Genomic DNA, 18844 nt, shown 5'->3' on the forward strand with positions numbered 1-18844 from the left:
TGACAATAGCCATCCTTATCTCTCTCCTATAGCCACCCTTATCACTCCTATAGTAGCCTCTCTTATCCCTCCGCCCTGACAATATCAATAGCCACTCTTATTGCTCCTATAGTCACCCTTATCACTCCGCCCAGAAAATATCCCAACACATTTAACAACGGTGAAATGTCACCCTTATACCCACATAATATCAACAGTGGAATGCCACCCTTATATCCTCAAAATAATAACTCAAATAACACAATAATTTACACGAACTATTATCACAACAACAAAACAAAAACCAATTAACATCACAAATTGCCCAACAGCCACAACCAAATTCCAAAGATATAACATAATCAATTAATTTTACAACAAATAGCCCAAGGCTCCAAACAATGCGTACAAAATCTCAAATCAATAATAGAGATGGAAAAATAACTCAGCATAGGACAACACCTTTTTATTTATACAAATTTTTGGTAAATATACTAACACTTATTCTTAAGGTTATTTAATTAATTATTTGCAGAGAAAAAATCCATAATGAAATTAAATTTCAAGAAATATTAAATCATCAAACTCACGGAATTCACATTAATATACAAGTAAAAATCACATCAAACTGTCATTTAAAAACAAATTCAACAAACACGAATTGAGGCATGGCAAATAGATGATTTAATAAATGCCAACAATTATCCAATTTACTACACAATATGTCTAAGACTTTAACCCAATATATTTTGCACATGTAAGCTTGAGTACGTACTCGTCACCTTGCGTACACGGCTTTTCACATTTCACAAATGGCACATAAGACTCGATGCCTAAGGGGTAATTCCCCCACTCGAGGTTAGGCAAGATACTTACCTTTTTGAAGTTATGCCGATATTTCAAAATCGCCTTCTTGCTTGAATTGACCTCCGGACAGCTCAAAACTATCCAAATTAATTGTACAACTTCATTAAAATTCATCGAAAATAATTATGGATAATAAAACGTCGACTTAAAAATTTATTCCAAAAATCAACAAAAGTCAATGCGGGGCTCGCCTCTCCAAACCCGACATAATTTCATGAATCCGAACACCCATTCCGATATGAATTCAACCATACTAATTTTATCAAATTCCGATAACAACTCGACCTCCAAATCTTAAATTTTTATTTTTGGAAGATTTTGCCAAAATCTTGATTTCTTCCATTAATATCCGAATTAAACGATGAATATAATCATAGATTCATGAAATATAAACACTTTAGGATTTAGAACACTTACCCCTCCAGAATCGCCCAATTTCGAGCTCCAAAAATCCCAATCAAAAATGGCAAAATGACCAATTTTGATCCTTAATGATTTTGTCCAGTTTCCGCTTCTGCGAGCACTCTTCATGCTTCTACGGGCACTGTTCACGCTTCTGCAAGCATTGTTCATGCTTTTGCGCTGCCTCCGCTTCTGCTGGCACTATTCACGCTTTTGCGATCACTGTTCACGCTTCTGCGATCACTGTTCATGCTTCTGTGAAAAGAAACCAGCAAGTTGCCAGCTTCGCTTTTGCGTTCTTACTTGCGCTTCTGCGATTGCGCAGGTGCGCAGAAATGTCCGCTTCTGCGAGTTCAAGCCAGCCTCTGTCCAGCTCCCTTTCCAGTCGCTTCTGCGACAATTTCCTTGCTTCTGCGAGATCGCTTCTGCGATGAAACTTCCGCAGAAGCGAAAGCATCAGCTGCTGCCCAAAAATTCTAGCAGCTTTTCTTCAAGTCTGAATTGATCCGTTAACCATCCGAAATCCACCCGAGGCCCTCGGAACCTCAACCAAATATACCAACACGTCCAAAAATACAATACGAACTTAGTCGAGGCCTCAAACCATGTCAAACAATGCCAAAATTCCGAATCGCGCATGTCACGACCCAAACATCCCTCCAAACCATGTCGTGACAGCACCTAGTCTCTATGACTAGGTAAGCCTAACAATTCACAAAAAATACCAATATCGAAAGAAAATAAGTTTGACTTCCAACTGCAATAGATACTGAATAAATCAAAAACACGATGTCGCTCGGCATGTACAATTACCAAACTCTACTTGCACAACCTTCCCAAAACCCAGAATGTCATGAGTCACAAGATATAAAAGTAAATACCATCTCTATACACCGAAGTCTAGCAAAAACAAATACAAAAGAAGTGTTTGACACGTGGAAGAATAGAAGGGGACTCCGAGGTCTGCGGACGCGGAAGATATATCTTGAAGTCTCCAACAGCTGCCTCGAACTCACGGATACTGCGGCTGATAACGAGCACCTGAATTTGCACACAAAACATGTGCAAAAGAGTAACATGAGTATACCACAATCGGTACCCAGTAAGTGCTGAGCCAAACCTCGGTCGAGTAGTGACGAGGTCAGGTCAGACTCGCTGGTATATAATAATAAAAATAGGAGAATAAGCAGTATAATAAGAGACTAAAGTTCAACAAAGGAAAACACTGTGAAATAACACAATAGTGCACGGAATTAAGCGACAGGGGATCTCTCGAGATACTGTCTCGTAGTCCCAAAAGTAAATATGCAGGGAGAACTCCCGAGGTACCACCTCGTAGTCTCAAAGTAAATGCGCAGGGGGATCTCCTGGGATACCGTCCCATAGTCCCAAAATTAAATATACAGAGGGATCTCCCGGGATACCGTCCTGTAGTCCCAAAGTAAATACACAGCGCAATCAATTAGAAACATCAAGTACAACAAGAGAATCTACAGTCTAGACTAAGTACAAGTCGGGAAAGAAGCGGGAATTCAATAGGCATGCTGCAAAGAGTTCAATTAAGCAAATAAGGCACGTAGACATGCTATTCTAAGCTAACAGGGTAACTACGCATGCTAGTATATTCAATTAAGGTGGAAACAGGGAAATTCTCAGTAAAAAATCAGGTTTTTCAACAAATAGCCTGTGTACGCACTCGTCACCTCGCGTACACGGCACTAACATAGTAAAATCAGCACCAAATCCTAGGGGGATTTCCCCCACACAAGGTTAGGCAAGCCACTTACCTCGAACCAAGCTAAATTAGTCGGTAGCAATGCTCTTCCCACGAATATCCTGCTCTGAATGGCCCAAATCTAGCCAAAATCAATTACATACCATAAATATAGCTATAAGAAACTAATCTAGTCAATAAAATCTAAGCTAAAGCGAGAAACTAGGAAATCGTCCCAAAAGGTCTCCCCGGGCCCACATCTCGGAATCAGGTAAAAGTCACAAAATATGAACACCCATTCACTCACGAGTCCAACCATATAAAAATTACTCAAATCCGACCATGAATCCTCTTTCAAAACTAGAAATCTTAGTTGAAGAACTTCTTCCAATGTTTTCCAAATTTCAACCCCAAAATCCAAAATTAAAGATGTAATTAATGATATATTAGTGGGATATTACCAAAATAGAGTGTAGAATCATTACCCAATCGATGTCTCTTAAAATCTCCCAAAATCTCGTCCAAATCCGAGCTCCCAAACTCAAATTTTGATAAAAATGGCCAAATCCTCATTTTTGAAATGTTTAATACTGCCTAGTGATTCCTTAATCGCGATCGCGGAAATAGCCTCGCGATCGCGAAACACAACTTCGCTGCCCCAGAATTTAACCCTATGCGAACGCGGAAACACCACACGGACGCGATTCACTAGCTCTCATACTTACGCGATCGCGAACAACCCCACGCATTCTCGAAGAACAACACTAGAATTCCACTACTACTTTACTGCCTCTTCGCGAACGCGGCCTAACCCACGCATTCACGATGCACAGCCTGACCAACCTACGCGATCGCGTCCCCATATTCGCAAATGTGAAGAACAACTTTAGCTGGCCTCTTATATGCTTTACGCGATTGCGAGACCTCTCTCGCGAACGCTGTGAAGAAATGTCTGCAAAAAAACACCAGAAATCTGTTATCTTCTCTTAAGTTCAAAAGGTCCGTTAACCATCCTAAATCAACCCGAGGCCCCCAGGACCTCATCCAAACATACCAACAAGTCCTAAAATACCATATGAACTTAGTCGAGCTCTCAAATCACATCAAACAATGCTAAAATCATGAATCATCCTCTGATTCAAACTTAAAGAACTTGAAACTTCCAAATTCGACAACCGATGCCGAAACATATCAAACCACGTCCGATTGACCCCAAATTTTGCACTCAAGTCATAATCAACCTTACGGACCTACTCCAACTTCCGGAATCGGAATTCGACCCCGATATCAAAAAGTCCACAACCGATCAAAATCTCCAAAACTTCGACTTTTGCCATTTCAAGCCTAAATGAGCTACAAACCTCCAAAACACAATCCGGACATGCCCCTAAGTCCAGAATCACCTAACGGAGCTAACGTTAGACAAGCCACTTACCTCGTACCAAGCTAAATCAATCGGTAGTAATGCTCTTCCCACGAATATCCGGCTCAAAATGGCCCAAATCTAGCCAAAATCAATTACATACCATAAATATAGCTATAAGAAACTAATCTAGTCAATGAAATCTAAGCTAAAGCGAGAAATTAGGAAATTATCCCAAAAAGCCTCCCCGGGCCCACGTCTCGGAATCGGGTAAAAGTCAAAAAATATGAACACCCATTCACTCACGATTCCAATCATATAAAAATTACTCAAATCCGACCACGAATCCTCTTTCAAAACTCGAAATCTTAGTTGAAGAACTTCTTCCAATTTTTTCCAAATTTCAACCCCAAAATCTGAAATTAAAGATGAAATTAATGATATATTAGTGGGATATAACCAAAATACAGTGTAGAATCATTACCCAATCGATGTCTCTGAAAATCTCCCGAAATCTCGTCCAAATCCGAGCTCCCAAACTCAAATTTTGATAAAAATGGCCAAATCCTCATTTATGAAATGTTTAATACTGCCTAGTGATTCCTTAATCGCGATCCCGAAAATAGCCTCGCGATCGCGAAGCACAACTTCGCTGCCCCAGAATTTAACCCTACGCGAACGCGATTTACTGGCTCTCATACTTACGCGATCGCAAACAACCCCACGCGTTCGCGAAGAACAACACTTGAATTCCACTACTGCTTTACTGCCTTTTTGTGAACGCAGCCTAGCCCACGTGTTCGCGATGCACAGCCTGACCAACCTACGCGATCGCGTCCCCATATTCGCGAACGCGAAGAACAACTTTAGTTGGCCTCTCAGATGCCTTACGCGATCACGAGACCTCTCTCGCGAACACGATGAAGAAATGTCTGCAACAAAAACACCAGAAATCTGCTATCTTCTCTTAAGTTCAAAAGGTCCGTTAACCATCCGAAATCAACCCGAGTCCCCCGGGACCTCAACCAAACATACCAACAAGTCCAAAAATATCATACGAACTTAGTCGAGCCCTCAAACCACATCAAACAACGCTAAAAACATGAATCATCCTCTGATTCAAACTTAAAGAACTTGAAACTTCCAAATTCGACAACAAATGCCGAAACCTACCAAACCACGTCCAATTGACCCCAAATTTTGCACTCAAGTCATAATCAACCTTATGGACCTACTCCAACTTCGAAAATCAGAATCCGGCCCCGATATCAAAAAATTCACTACCGATCAAAATCTCCAAAACTTCGACTTTCGCCATTTCAAGCCTAAATGAGCTACAGACCTCCAAAACACAATCCGGACACGCCCCTAAGTCCAAAATTACCTAAAGGAACCGACGAAACTCCATTCCGGAGTCTTCTTCACACAGTTTCGACTACAGTCCAAATCCTAAGGCTTAAGCTTGGAGTGTTTAGGGACTAAGTGTCCCAAAACACTCCAAAAACCAAAATGAAATCTCCCAGCAAGTCACAATAGCAGAAAAAGATATGGGAGAAACAGTTAATGGGGGGGTCGGGGCTATAACTCTCAAAACGACCGGTCAGGTCATTACAGTGCATCAAATTAAATTATGAGTTTTTAAATCTTCCAACTTCTATATTTTGCACCGAAACGTATTAAATCAATCCAGAATGACTTTAAATTTTGCACACAAGTCATAAAAATGACGAAATGGAGCTATTCAAATTTCCAGAATCGAAATCCGACCTCGTTATCAAAAATTCAACCTTCGGTCGGACTTTTCAAAAATCTTTCATTTTCCAACTTTCGCCAAAATGTGTCGAATTGTCCTATGGACTTTAAAATCTAAATCCGAACATACGCCTAAGTCTGAAATCACCATACGAAACTATTGACATCATAAAAATTCCATTTCGGGGTCATTTGCTTAAAAGTCAACTCTCCGGTCAACTTTTTCCATTTAAACTTCTAAATAGGAATTGTTCTTTTAATTTAATTCTAAATCTTCCGAAAATCAAACTCGGCCACACCCGCAGGTCATAATACATATTACGAAGCTGCTCGAGATCTTAAGTCACTGAACAGAGCGTTAATTCTTAAAACGACAAGTCGGGCCATTACATAGATAATTCTTATAGTCTCATCTAGTTAATAGTTGATAATAAGTCCTTGTGGGTTCGACACTCTATCTTATCACTTTATTACTTGGCGATCGTGTATACTTGTTTGTGCGTTTGGCCGCAACAACTATATAAAGGGAGTGATTTTCATTCAAGAAACACACTGTAACACGCATATTAAGGCAATATAAACTTATTTTGTTTGCTTCTAAGTTATCTCAATGTTCTTATTCTTGTTCATTGCTTTTCACATATATTTTGGCTCTGAATCGAAGGCAGACTAATTGTTAAGCTCTGATCCGAGCCCGGACTCAATACTACAACTTGTTTGGCTATTTATTTTATCTTTAGTTTGCTTATCTAACATTATTAATCATTTGTATTTGATTAATCTACATATCCTTACAATCGCGTATAAATTTAATTGTTATCCATTTTTAAGGGTAAACAATATACAGAACCAAATTACGAGTACAAAATAATTCAATGAGGTTTACATGTTTACGGTGAGTGCGTTGGGTAATTTTGATTGGTTGAGACATGGTAAACAAGTTATGTTAAGGGCATAACTATTGGCCTTTACGGGAGTGTGGTTATTCGATAGTATCTTGGTGTATATGTATGCAAAATGTGGGCTAGCTATAGTTGATGACGCCAGCGTGTTTTTAATGAAATGTCTAAGCTTAGAATAGTTTTAAGAATAGTTTACTTCAATAGCCGCCTACTCAATAGCTTAAATTAAAAATTGCGACTAATATATGATGTATACATAATCTATGTATCATATGTGATAACTATATATAATTAATGCATAGTCTATATATATATCAGCTAGAAGTTATTTGTGTAAAAATTGGTGTGTGTTAATGGATGGTCATTGAACAAATAGAAATTGTCTATAAAAGTCACTTTACTTTGTTTTGTAACTGGAAAGTTATTATACTTTGAACATTGTAACTCAAAAGTCACTCAACACTTTTAGGGCTTTATTAAATATTATTTTTCATATTTCTTTTCAGCCCAACCATTTAAAAAATCATAAAACTCATTTAAATCATGACTCGACCGTTTCATGACCCGACCCATTTTTTCTTATTTATGTTATAAAAAACGTAATTATTACTTTGTTGTAGTGTATTATATTGGTTCTCATTATAGTTATACTGAATGTATACATCGGTTTAAGCAAAGTATTAAATAGAGAATAAGGAATTAATCTTAACAAACTAGAGGAGTTAAATTTGAAAGTGAAACAAGAAAATTAGCAGCGTTGAAGTGGAAGAAAATAAAAAAGGAGGAAGGAAAAATGAAAAAAGTATTTATGCTTGAAATTTTGACTGAGAAATATTAATATAAGAGTAAATTAAAAGACAATATCCTTGATGTTTTAGAACAAGAATGCGCATTGCTTATAGTAAAGATAATGTTACTAGACAATCATTTCTAGTCGAACTGATTTAATACTTTGCTTAAACCAGTATGTTGAAAACCAAGATAATTAACAGCAAAGTAATATTTATGTTTTTTGTAACAAAAATAAGAGAAAGTGGGTCGGGTCAAAGAGCGGGTTGAGTCACGGTTTAAATGGGTGTTTTATTATTGTTTAAATGATTGAGTTAAAAAAATATGAAAAATAATATTTAATATGACCTAAATGTGTTGAGTGACTTTTGAATTACAATGTGAAAAGTATGATGGCTTTTCGGTTACAAAATAAAGTAAAGTGACTTTCATAAATAATTTTCATTAGTTCAATGACCTTATGAGAAATGGACTCATGAATCACGCCCGCTGCGCATGTTTCGGCGTTTGGCATCAATTTAAAACAAGGGGAGGAAGCTCATCGCAGTGTTTAATTTAGATGTCACATTTGATGATTTTGCTGCTGATACAATATTAGTGCAAATGAAAGTTAGGACTCGGTTACCTGGAATCCAACGATATCTGGATTTTCTTAGAATGAGGAAAATAAATTGTTGTATTATTTGAGAAGATTATTAGTTCATGTGTCAAGCCAGATTATAGCAGCTTAATTCTCCACAACCTATACCTAATATTATTTTACTTAAAATATGCCACGTATAAGTTTGTAGCGTGGCACAACTTTCTAATTCGAATATAAAATACGCCACAAGCCGTCCAATACGGATTTTACACTTTAATTTGTCTTAGCTATTTCCACATTTGTTGAAGAAGAACCCGGCAGAAAAATAAAGAAATAAAATTTTGCCATTTGATTGGATTAGATGTAAATGCGTCTGATGGTGTAGAGTGAGATTGGTGATAGTTGTGGAAACCAAATAGTGAAAATTAATCCGTAAATAATCTGGCAAAATACAAAATTGACCGGTCGGCTGCAACTAATTATATTCGTTAGCCAAAAATGTATAAAATATATATATATATTTGAAATACATGATACATATATATATATATATATATATATATATATATATATATATATATATATATATATATATATATATATTATCGGCTATTATTTTTAGAGCAATTAAAAAAATATATTTATTCTCCGAATATAATTTGAGCAAGAGATGTGAAGTAGAATAGTATATATAATGCATTACACCAAACATGGTTACTTTCCGAGTTAAGGGTTAGTTCATCATTTGATGAGCTTCATGTTCAATATTGTAAGTCTGTAACAAATGTTAATCTTCATAATTAACCGCTCTAATTTGTGTACTTGAAGTGTTCTTGCCTTCTTGGGGTAACAAGCCAACTTCGCCTGGGACAACCTCGAACCCACTTCCTCTACCAGCTCCTACGCCACTAGGTATTTCGGCCACTGACCTTTTAGTTTATGAAAGGCAGCTAACTATGAGCAAGATGGGTGGTGTCCCTGGCCTGATGGGTCAACATCCTTTGAAGCAAGCATCAATGGGATAATAGGCGGATCCAAAATTTAAACTATTGGGTTCAACTTGTAAGGTTTTTAGTATTGAACCCATTATATTTTTAAAGTTATGGGTTCATATTTACTGTTTTTGTAATTTTAATAAATTTTTACATACAACTTTTTACTCCGTACTGAAAGTTATGGGTTCGTTTGAACCCGTCGGTGTTGGAAAAAATAATAATCTCGTCCAGGAATAATATCCACGACAAATAATAATAACACAAGAGAGTAACAACGACACCAATTCTTTTAATGGGTAAAATACAATACCCGAGCGGAGCAATATAACCACTATAATATTACAACTTAGTAGTGTCAAGAGACTACTACAATCTTGAAAGAAATAACACTCTTTATTTAAAATACTTCACTAAAATATTACTCACGCTCACTATTTATCTCACAGACTACAATCTGTGGATTACTTTCTCTAACTTCTATTGTTTTTCTCTTATTTTGGTATGATTGAAATGAAGAATGGATGCCTCTATTTATAGTAAGAGATGTCATTCAACTACTACAAAGAAGATATCTTGTTGTTGATTTAGTCTTCCCTATAATTTTTCAACAAAGTTAGGCACCTTCCATTTTTTTCAACAAAGTTGTCAACAAAGGTAGGCACCTCCCATTTTCTTCAACAAAGTTGTCAACAAAATTAGGCACCTCCCATTTTCTTCAACAAAGTTAGGCACCTCCCATTTTCTTCTTTGTTTTTCTTTAATATGAGCCCCACAAATCTCTCCCTTAATTTTAATTTTTCTTTTTCATTCCAAGACTTGATTTCAATCTCTGAAAATCCTCAAACTTAAGAGGTTTTGTAAAGATATCTGCAGCCTGATCATGAGACTTCACATATTTGAGTTTGACTTCCTTCTTGGCAATGCACTCTCTGATGAAGTGATATCTTGTATCTATATGCTTGCTTCGATCATGATACACTGGATTCTTGGCGAGTGCCTGTGCAGATTTGTTATCAATACAAATCTCTGTAGCTTCAATTTGTGGCAAATTGAACTCCTTCAATAATCTTCTTAGCCAAATAGCATGACAGGTACATGATGTTGCTGCTATATATTCGGCTTCACAAGTCGAGAGAGTAACTATGGACTGTTTCTTTGAACTCCAAGAAATAACAGAATAACCCAAGAAAAACACAAAGCCAGTTGTGCTTTTTCTATCATCAATATCTCCCGCATAATCACTATCACAAAATCCCATAAGGTTGAAATCATTAGAAGAAGAATAAAATAACCCAAAGTCGATCGTACCTTTTAGGTAACGAAGAATTCTTCTAGTGACTTTCAAATGGGTGGAGGTAGGAGCTTTCATGAAGCGGCTTATTACTCCAACTGCAAAGAGTATATTTGGCCTGGTACAAGTCAAGTACCTCAAACTTCCCACAAGACTTTTGAAAAATATGGGATCCACATTTTCTCCTTCATCAAACTTGGACAATTTTATCCCACTCTCCATCGGTGTGTTCACGGGGTTGCAATCGAGCATGTTGAACTTCTTCAAGATCTCCTTTGTATAGCTTTCTTGAGAGATGAAAATTCCATCCTCCATCTGCTTCACTTCTAGGCCTAAATAGTATGACATGAGTCCTACATCTGTCATCTCGAACTCACGAGACATATCTTTCTTAAAAGTTTCAAACAAACTTGGATTATTACCCATGAAAATAAGATCATCAACATAAAGACAAATAAGTAAGATATCCCCATTAGTATGAACTTTAAGGTAAAGAGTATATTCATGGAGACAACGAGTAAACCCGTTGTTTTGAAAATACTTGTCGATGCAACTATTCCATGCTCGTGGGGCTTGCTTTAATCCATATAAAGCTTTCTTCAACCGCAACACTTTATCTTCATGGTTTTTGACCACAAATCCCAATGGTTGTTCAACATAGACTTCTTCTTCAAGATAGCCATTCAAAAAAGCTGACTTGACATCTAGTTAATGGATCTTCCACTTTATTTGCGCCGCCAAAGAGATAATCAAATGAATCATCTCCATGCGGGCAACAAGTGCATAGACTTCTTCATAGTCAATGCCTTGCCTTTGTTTGTAGCCTTTAGCCACAAGTCGTGCCTTGTATCTCTCCACATCTCCATCAGCATTCTTCTTTGCCTTGTATACCCATTTAACTCCAATTGCTCGATGACCCTTGGGAAATGTTGTTAACTCCCAAGTATTGTTCTTCTTTATTGACTCGATCTCCTCCTGCATGGCTTGTCTCCACCTTTTGTCTTCAACAGCTTCATCAAAGTTCATTGGTTCACTATCAGCAAAGAGACAACATAAAAAATCAAAATTAGTAACTTCCTTTGTGTACTCATAGAGTTCTTGAATACTCTTTGTCCTTTGTGGTTGTTCATTTGAACTTTCTTGAGAAGAGGGAGATGCAACATTTGTTGGAGAAGGAGGTGGAGTTGTATCCTGCACAGGTTCCACGGTCTCTGGCTCTTCTTCATCACCAAAGTATGGAAGAAAATCATATGAAGTTTCTTCTTGAACTTCCCAATTCCATGCCAATTCTTCATCAAATTCAATATCGCGACTTACCACCATCTTGCCGCTACTTGGGTTGTATAGCTTGTAGCCTTTTGAACTCGTATCATAGCCAACAAACACATGCTTGACACTTCGAACGTGAAGCTTCGCTCTCCCTTGATGTGGCACATGAGCATAGGCTATACTCCCAAAGATTCTCAAGTGCTTGACACTTGGCTTTCTTCCACTCCATGCTTCTTGAGGGGTTTGATCTCTAACATTCTTTGTTGGAGACTTGTTGTTCAAATAAACACCACAAGATACAGCTTCTGCCCAAAATTCCTTGGGCATATTTTTAACTTTTAACATACATCTAGCCATATTAAGAATCGTTCGATTTTTTCTCTCTGCACTCTATTTTGTTGGGGTGAATAAGGTATAGAGGGTGGCGAATTCTATGAGATTTACAAAAGTCATTAAATTCTTTTGAAGTAAATTCGCCTCCTCTATCGAACTTTAAAGCTTTTATTTCATAGCCACTTTCTTTTTCTATAAGTACTTTGAAAATTTTAAAAGTAGCAAAAGCTTCTGATTTTTGGTTCAAGAAATAAACCCAAGTCTTTCTACTAAAGTCATCAATGAAAAGTAGAAAGTATTTACTTTTACCAAAGGAAGGTGAATTGATTGGTCCACACACATCAGTGTGAACAAGCTGAAGCGGCTTGGTTGATCTTGACATGTCCTCCTTTGAAAAACTCCTCCTTGCATGTTTTCTAAGAAGACAAGCTTCACACAATTGATTGGGATGGCTTATTGATGGAATCTCATGCACCATGTTCTTTTCTCCCATTGATTTGAGCGCTTCAAAATTTAAGTGCCCAAATCGCATGTGTCAACACCATGATTCATCTTGCACATTAACCTTCAAACACTTTGCATCAATTGTCTTAAGATTCAGAGAGAATAATCTATTCTTAGTCATATACACTTAAGCAATTAGAATTCCACTTGAATCTCTAAGCCAAAGATGCGTATTTTTCATGTGGATGTCATATTCCTTTTCAAGAAGTTGGCCCAAACTCAAAATATTACTTTTTAATTTGGGACATAATAAACATCTTGAATTAACTTGTGACTACCATCTTTACAGGAGATCAGAATCATACATATCCCTTCAATTTGAATCTTTGAGGTATCTCCAAAGGACTCATTACCTCTCACCGTTTTATTGATCTCCACAAACTTCTCTTTGCATCTACACATATGATTGCTTGCTCCATTATCCAAATACCACGAGTTGCAATCATCCTTGTCTTCTTCCTTGAGTGCCATCGACAGCGTTGACTCAACTTCTTCTTTCTTGTCGTCAACAAGGTTAGCTTTTTCTTCAACATTGCTACGACATTCCCAAGAGTAATGGCCAAATTTATGACAATTATAACACTCAATTTTTGATTTGTCATACATTTGTCCATTATTTTCTTGGTAGTAGCCATGTCCTCTTCCTCCTTTATGTCCACGACCACGACCTCTGAATGTCTGGTGAATTTTAACTTCATTGTTGAAGTTGTTAGCGTTGCTTCTTCCTTTTCCATAACTGTCACGACCTCGTCCCCGTCCATTCCCTCGATAGCTCTTTTCATCTCCATAATCTTTGAAGGATGCTTGAGTTTTAAGAAATTGCTCCAATGACACTTCTTGTCTCCTCTTGATCTTTTCTTTATGGGCCTGTAAAGAACCCTCCAATTGCTCTACCATCATAGAGTCTAAATCTTTAGACTCCTCAATAGCACACACACTACAAAATCAAATTTAGGTGTTAAAGTGCGAAGGATCTTTTCTACTACACAGACATCTTTTATGTCCTCCCCATATCTTCTTAATTGATTTACAACAGCCTTCACTTTTGAACAATGATCTAAAATGCATTCGGATTCTTTCATTTTTAAAACTTCAAAATCAGCCCTTAGAGTTTGAAGTTTTACCTTCCTCGCCTTGTCAATTCCTTGAAGAGAATTTTGTAAAATCTCCCAAGCTTCCTTTGAGGTGGTAGCATCTGCCACCTTCTCGAACATGGCATCGTCCAGACATTGATGGATGAGCGTGAAGGCTTGTTGATCCTTCTTCCTTGTCTTTACCAAGATTTTTATTTTTATTTTGAGGCAGAGCTTCCTCATTATCGGGTTTTGCATACCCTCTATCTACGATTTCCCTCACATCCTAAGAGCCAAGAATGGCTTTCATACGTAGACACCATTTTTTATAATTATCTTTTGTGAGACGGGGGTACTGAAAAGACAGCGTACCATTATTTGCCATGGCTCTAATACTACATTGTTGGAAAAAATAATAATCCCGCCCAGGAATAATATCCACGACAAATAATAATAACACAAAAAAATAACAATGACACAAATTGTTTTAATGGGTAAAATACAATACCTAAGTGGAGCAATATAACCACTATAATATTACAACTTAGTAGTGTCAAGAGACTACTACAATCTTGAAAGAAATAACACTCTTTATTTAAAATACTTCACTACAATATTACTCACACTCACTATTTATCTCACACACTACAATCTGTGGATTACTTTCTCTAACTTCTATTGCTTCTCTCTTATTTTGGTATGATTGAAATGAAGAATGGATGCCTCTATTTATAGTAAGAGATGTCATTCAACTACTACAAAGAAGATGTCTTGTTGTTGATTTAGTCTTCCCTATAATTTTTCAACAAAGTTAGGCACCTTCCATAATTTTCAACAAAGTTAAGCACCTTCCATTTTTTTCAACAAAGTTGTCAACAAAGTTAGGCACCTCCCATTTTCTTCTTTGTTTTTCTTTAATATGAGCCCCACAGTCGGTAGAACACTGTATCCGCCTCTGATGGGATGGCTTCCGGAGCAAATCAAGTTATATATGATGGTGGTTTCCAGAATATTGCAGCACAATAGTTCAGGTATTATCAGTGACATATGTGCAGGAAATCTTTCACTGCGGTTGTCATTACCCTTCTACGTAGTTATCTTCGACAACATCTAGTTTTTTTTTATGTTTTCTTTTTGCTCGTAAAGTTAAGGTATCATGCCTATTTAGATGTGAATGAGTGTCACATATATCAATATATATAATGCAAGTATTTTATCTTTCACTTTAGCCGGTGGCGGATGTAGTATAGTATCACCGGGTTCAACTGAATTCATAACTTTTGACGCGGAATAAAAAATTATGTGTAAAAAATTCATTAAAATTACAAAAATAGTAGATATGAACCCATTATTTTAAAAATATAATGAGTTTGATCTTAAAAACTTTAAAAGTTGAACCCACAAAATTTAAAACCTGGATCCGCCTATAATGTCATTAGCAGGAATAGGAAAATAATACGAGGTTTGATCCATTATTCTTGTTCTCGCTTGCTTGATGCAGTGACATATAATTTAGCCCTGTTCGTTTTTTTATAGCATTTTGAGAATTTTGATGCGACTTTGCGAGCAGACACTTTTGCTAAAGCTACTGTCAACTTAAGAGTATGATGGTCTGTGACCCTACTTGTTAAATAATACACTATTCTTGTCTTAGTTATGCTCCCGAAAGAATAACAGTTAAGATGTCTCGCATAGCGCTGCCAATCAATAAAACACCTTAAATCATTTGGCATTCTTTTTGTATGAAGATTAAGATCCAATCATTAAGTGATTGTTCGAATAGGTGCAATCAGTGGATTTCTAACTGGAAAAATATATGTATTCTTTTCCTTAAGAAATAGTAAATATTACGTGAGGGCTCCCATTAGTGGACAAGTTTAGATCATGAGTCTCACTTGTCTAGTGTCAAACTCTTAGCTCACTGCTCTGAATCCTCTGATAGGCTTTTTTTTCTTCATTCTTTCTTCTCTTCTTCCTCGTCCTATTCTGAAACAAGACTATACATGGGTGGCTCGACAGTAAAGTAATGTTTGGGGCCTCAACTTTTTGAGGGCCTAATTTTTTCTTAAAGATGTATTGTATATGTATTATTAAAAAAATGTGTGTATATTTAAATTTTAAAAAAAAATTGGAATGAAAGTATAATAATTTTAATGCGATGATCGTTGTAATAATTAGAGAATGAAATAATTTTTAATGAATTATTTCCTTGCATGGGTAGCGTAGCTTTTTTTTGCCTTGTTTATATCCAAACAATTAATACATACCCACATTAATTATTATTTATATATTTACCTTTTTCATTTTCTCTTTTACTATTCTTGTTCTCAATATTGAAAAGTCTCTCAATCAACAACTTATCGTGGCCTATAAGTTGTCTTCTTCAAAGCATTACAACAAGCAATCATTATATTGAAGCAATGCAACACTTTTCGATATCATTATATTAACTTATCTTGCTTAATAATTTTTTACACTTTGATTTCTACTACTATCTATTGTTTCTTATGCTTCAATTGTCTTATTTATCTGTGATAGCTACTGCTCCTTTTTAGACTGCTTTATCATGACTTATTCGCTTTCATTACTTTCATTTTCATATTGCATTGAATTGATTGTCCTTACCTGACCTTTTTTTGCCATGCTTTCTCTTGAGTCGAGGGTCTATCGGAAGCAACCTCTATATCTCCCAAAGTAGTGGTAAGTCAGCGTACACTCTACCTCCCCAAACTTCACTTTGTGGGTTTTTACTGAGTATGTTGTTGTTGTATATCAACTTATCAAATTCTTGAGCCGATTTTATTATTCTACCTTTATTTTATTTTTTTTATTAAAAATTTTTCGTTGATATTATTACGTAAGGCCTCTTTCTAAAATTTGGCTTTAGGCCCCCAATCTTGTTGAGATGGCCCTGGCTTTATACTGTCTAAACCTCAGTATGAATTCAGCTTAATACAGACCGTATTCGACATGTTTTATGATGAAATCCAGGTTTCTACCCACTCTCGTGGTCAAGCATGTTATTTTTCCAGCATAGAAACGGATTGCGATATTATGGAGCCAAATGGTTGAGATAAAGATATGACGATTTTAACAACTTTTTAGTATATTTGGTATTGTTTAGCATTCCATTCTCTTGTCTTGCAAACCTTCAAAGCCGTGGGAATGCGTTACGTTAGGGGACTAAACCTCCAAGTTTGTGATTTTGACAAACTCATTAGTCTGTTGAAATGCACTTGTCAAGGATAATTAACTCCGAGATTAAAGTTTTGTATCTAACAAAAAATTACAAATGACATGTGAAGCTACAGAGGCGGATGTTAGAATAGGCCCATTTGATAGTGGCTGATATTCTTTTATTTTTTACTTTGGGCCAGTAGTACCCGACCCAGTTTTATATTTAATTTAGGCCTTTTTCTTTTTGTATAGCAACTGAATTCATTTGTTGAGATAATAAGAAATATCTAGAAGTCTCTCTCTCTCTCTCTCTCTCTCTCTCTCTCTCTCTCTCTCTCTCTCATGGAAATACTCATACCCTAACTTCTCATACTCTAAATCTGAGGAATATGTAAAGTTTACATAGTATCAGAGCATAGATCCTTCTATACCTCGTTCTCTGTTTTCGATCGATCATATTTTCGTCAATTTCGGAGGTGTATTTCGTTCTAGGTGATGTCCGATTCATTTAGGGTTCAAGTCGGTATTTTTTCAACCATTTCTACTAATTTTTTGTTGACTTCTTAGTCGGATTCTCATATATTCAGCATTTGTGGTCTCAAATTATTTGGTTGGTGATGTGATTTGGGGATTTCGTGATTTTCATCTTGAGCTAGGGTTTTGAAGTCATCTACTGTCAAACCAAAGCTTCTTTTTCGTTTGTGATTGAAGGTTGTTTTCGCTTTTTCGGTCGCGAAAAGAGCTGGGTAACCTCGTATCATCTCATTCACCATTATTGTGCTTTGTATGCCTATCTGCTCTATAGATGTGTATATGTATTGTGTTGTTTAGTTGACAATTTGTTGAAGAAATAACAAACGATAATAACACCAGTGCTGATGCGACTTCTTCTACTCCCCCATTATCACCCCCTCTATGTTCATCCATCAGACGTGCTGGGAACTTTCTTAGTTTTCAGTCCTTTTGATGGAAGCTGTTATGGCAGTTGGAGACGTAATGTCCTAGTTACTTTGTCAATTCGTAACAAACTAGATTTCATTAGTGGTACTTCTGAGAGACCTCCTAAAGGTTCTCCTCTAGCCAGAAAGTGGCAATGCTGCAATGACCTTGTGGTCTCTTGGCTGACTAACTCTATGTTCAAGGAAATATCCAGGAGTGTTGAATACTCTAAGTTTGCTAAAGATATTTGGATTGAGTTAGAAGAGAGGTATGTGAAAGCTGATGGTGCTAGGATCTTTGAGCTAAATAAGGAACTCGCTCGTATTTTTCAAGTGTCCATGGACATAGCATCATATTTCAACAAAATTTAACAACTATGGGATGAGATTGCATCTTTATCTGCTGGGAGAGTTCGAATGTGTACTTGTGGGGGTAAGTCTGTTGAAGATAGGAACAAAAGGACTACCAGTTCCTTATGGGATTGAATGAGACTTATGTCCAAACAAGAAGCAACATTATCATGATGAAGCCTCTGCCTTCCACTGGTAATATATATGTGATCTTGCTATCTGATGAGAAGCAAATGCAAGTTTTTACTGGAACTCAATTTGCTTCCAATTCTGCTTCTTTCAGTGCTGGTGTATCCAGGCCTCCTCCCTCTCCCAAAATGAATTTTGAACCTCAAAGGTCTGGTACTACCTCTAAGACATCTTTTGAGCCTCACAAATCTATTATTGTCTGCAAGTACTGTAAGAAACTTGGACATGATTGATAAGTGCTATAAACTCCATGGCTTCCCTCCAAACTTCAAGTCAAATAGATCTCCTCCTCTCAGAAGATCTGCTGCCCATCACTTTCATATTCGCAAGCTGGGGGTTGTGTCACCCTCCAGCTTTAAGGGGGTTGTTAGAA

At 36.7% G+C, this 18844-nt stretch overlaps 2 protein-coding genes across 2 annotated transcripts; one reads left to right on the top strand and one right to left on the bottom strand.

Annotated features, from left to right (window-relative positions):
* Window positions 1-12977: 12977 nt before the first annotated feature.
* Window positions 12978-13640, bottom strand: LOC138894735 (uncharacterized). Its single transcript, XM_070179463.1, has 2 exons — window positions 13348-13640; window positions 12978-13278 (listed from the first exon to the last, which is right to left on the bottom strand). Exons 1-2 carry the CDS (start codon window positions 13638-13640, stop codon window positions 12978-12980), a joined length of 594 nt encoding a protein of 197 aa, XP_070035564.1.
* Window positions 13641-17871: 4231 nt separating this feature from the next.
* On the top strand, window positions 17872-18303 carry LOC138894736 (uncharacterized). Its single transcript, XM_070179464.1, has one exon. The coding sequence runs from the start codon at window positions 17872-17874 to the stop codon at window positions 18301-18303; it is 432 nt and encodes a 143-aa protein (XP_070035565.1).
* The last annotated feature ends 541 nt before the right edge of the window (window positions 18304-18844 follow it).

Source organism: Nicotiana tomentosiformis, chromosome 6 (genome assembly GCF_000390325.3).
Source record: "Nicotiana tomentosiformis chromosome 6, ASM39032v3, whole genome shotgun sequence".
Classification (NCBI taxonomy): Eukaryota; Viridiplantae; Streptophyta; class Magnoliopsida; order Solanales; family Solanaceae; genus Nicotiana; species Nicotiana tomentosiformis.

Excerpts from the sequence above, each read along its gene's own strand:
- LOC138894735 (XM_070179463.1), bottom strand. The coding sequence starts at position 13,640 with ATGGTAGAGCAATTGGAGGGTTCTTTACAGGCCCATAAAGAAAAGATC. Across the intron at positions 13,279-13,347 it reads CAAGAAAATAATGGACAAAT|CAATGTTGAAGAAAAAGCTA; the intron begins GTATGACAAATC and ends GGAATGTCGTAG.
- LOC138894736 (XM_070179464.1), top strand. The coding sequence starts at position 17,872 with ATGCGACTTCTTCTACTCCCCCATTATCACCCCCTCTATGTTCATCCA.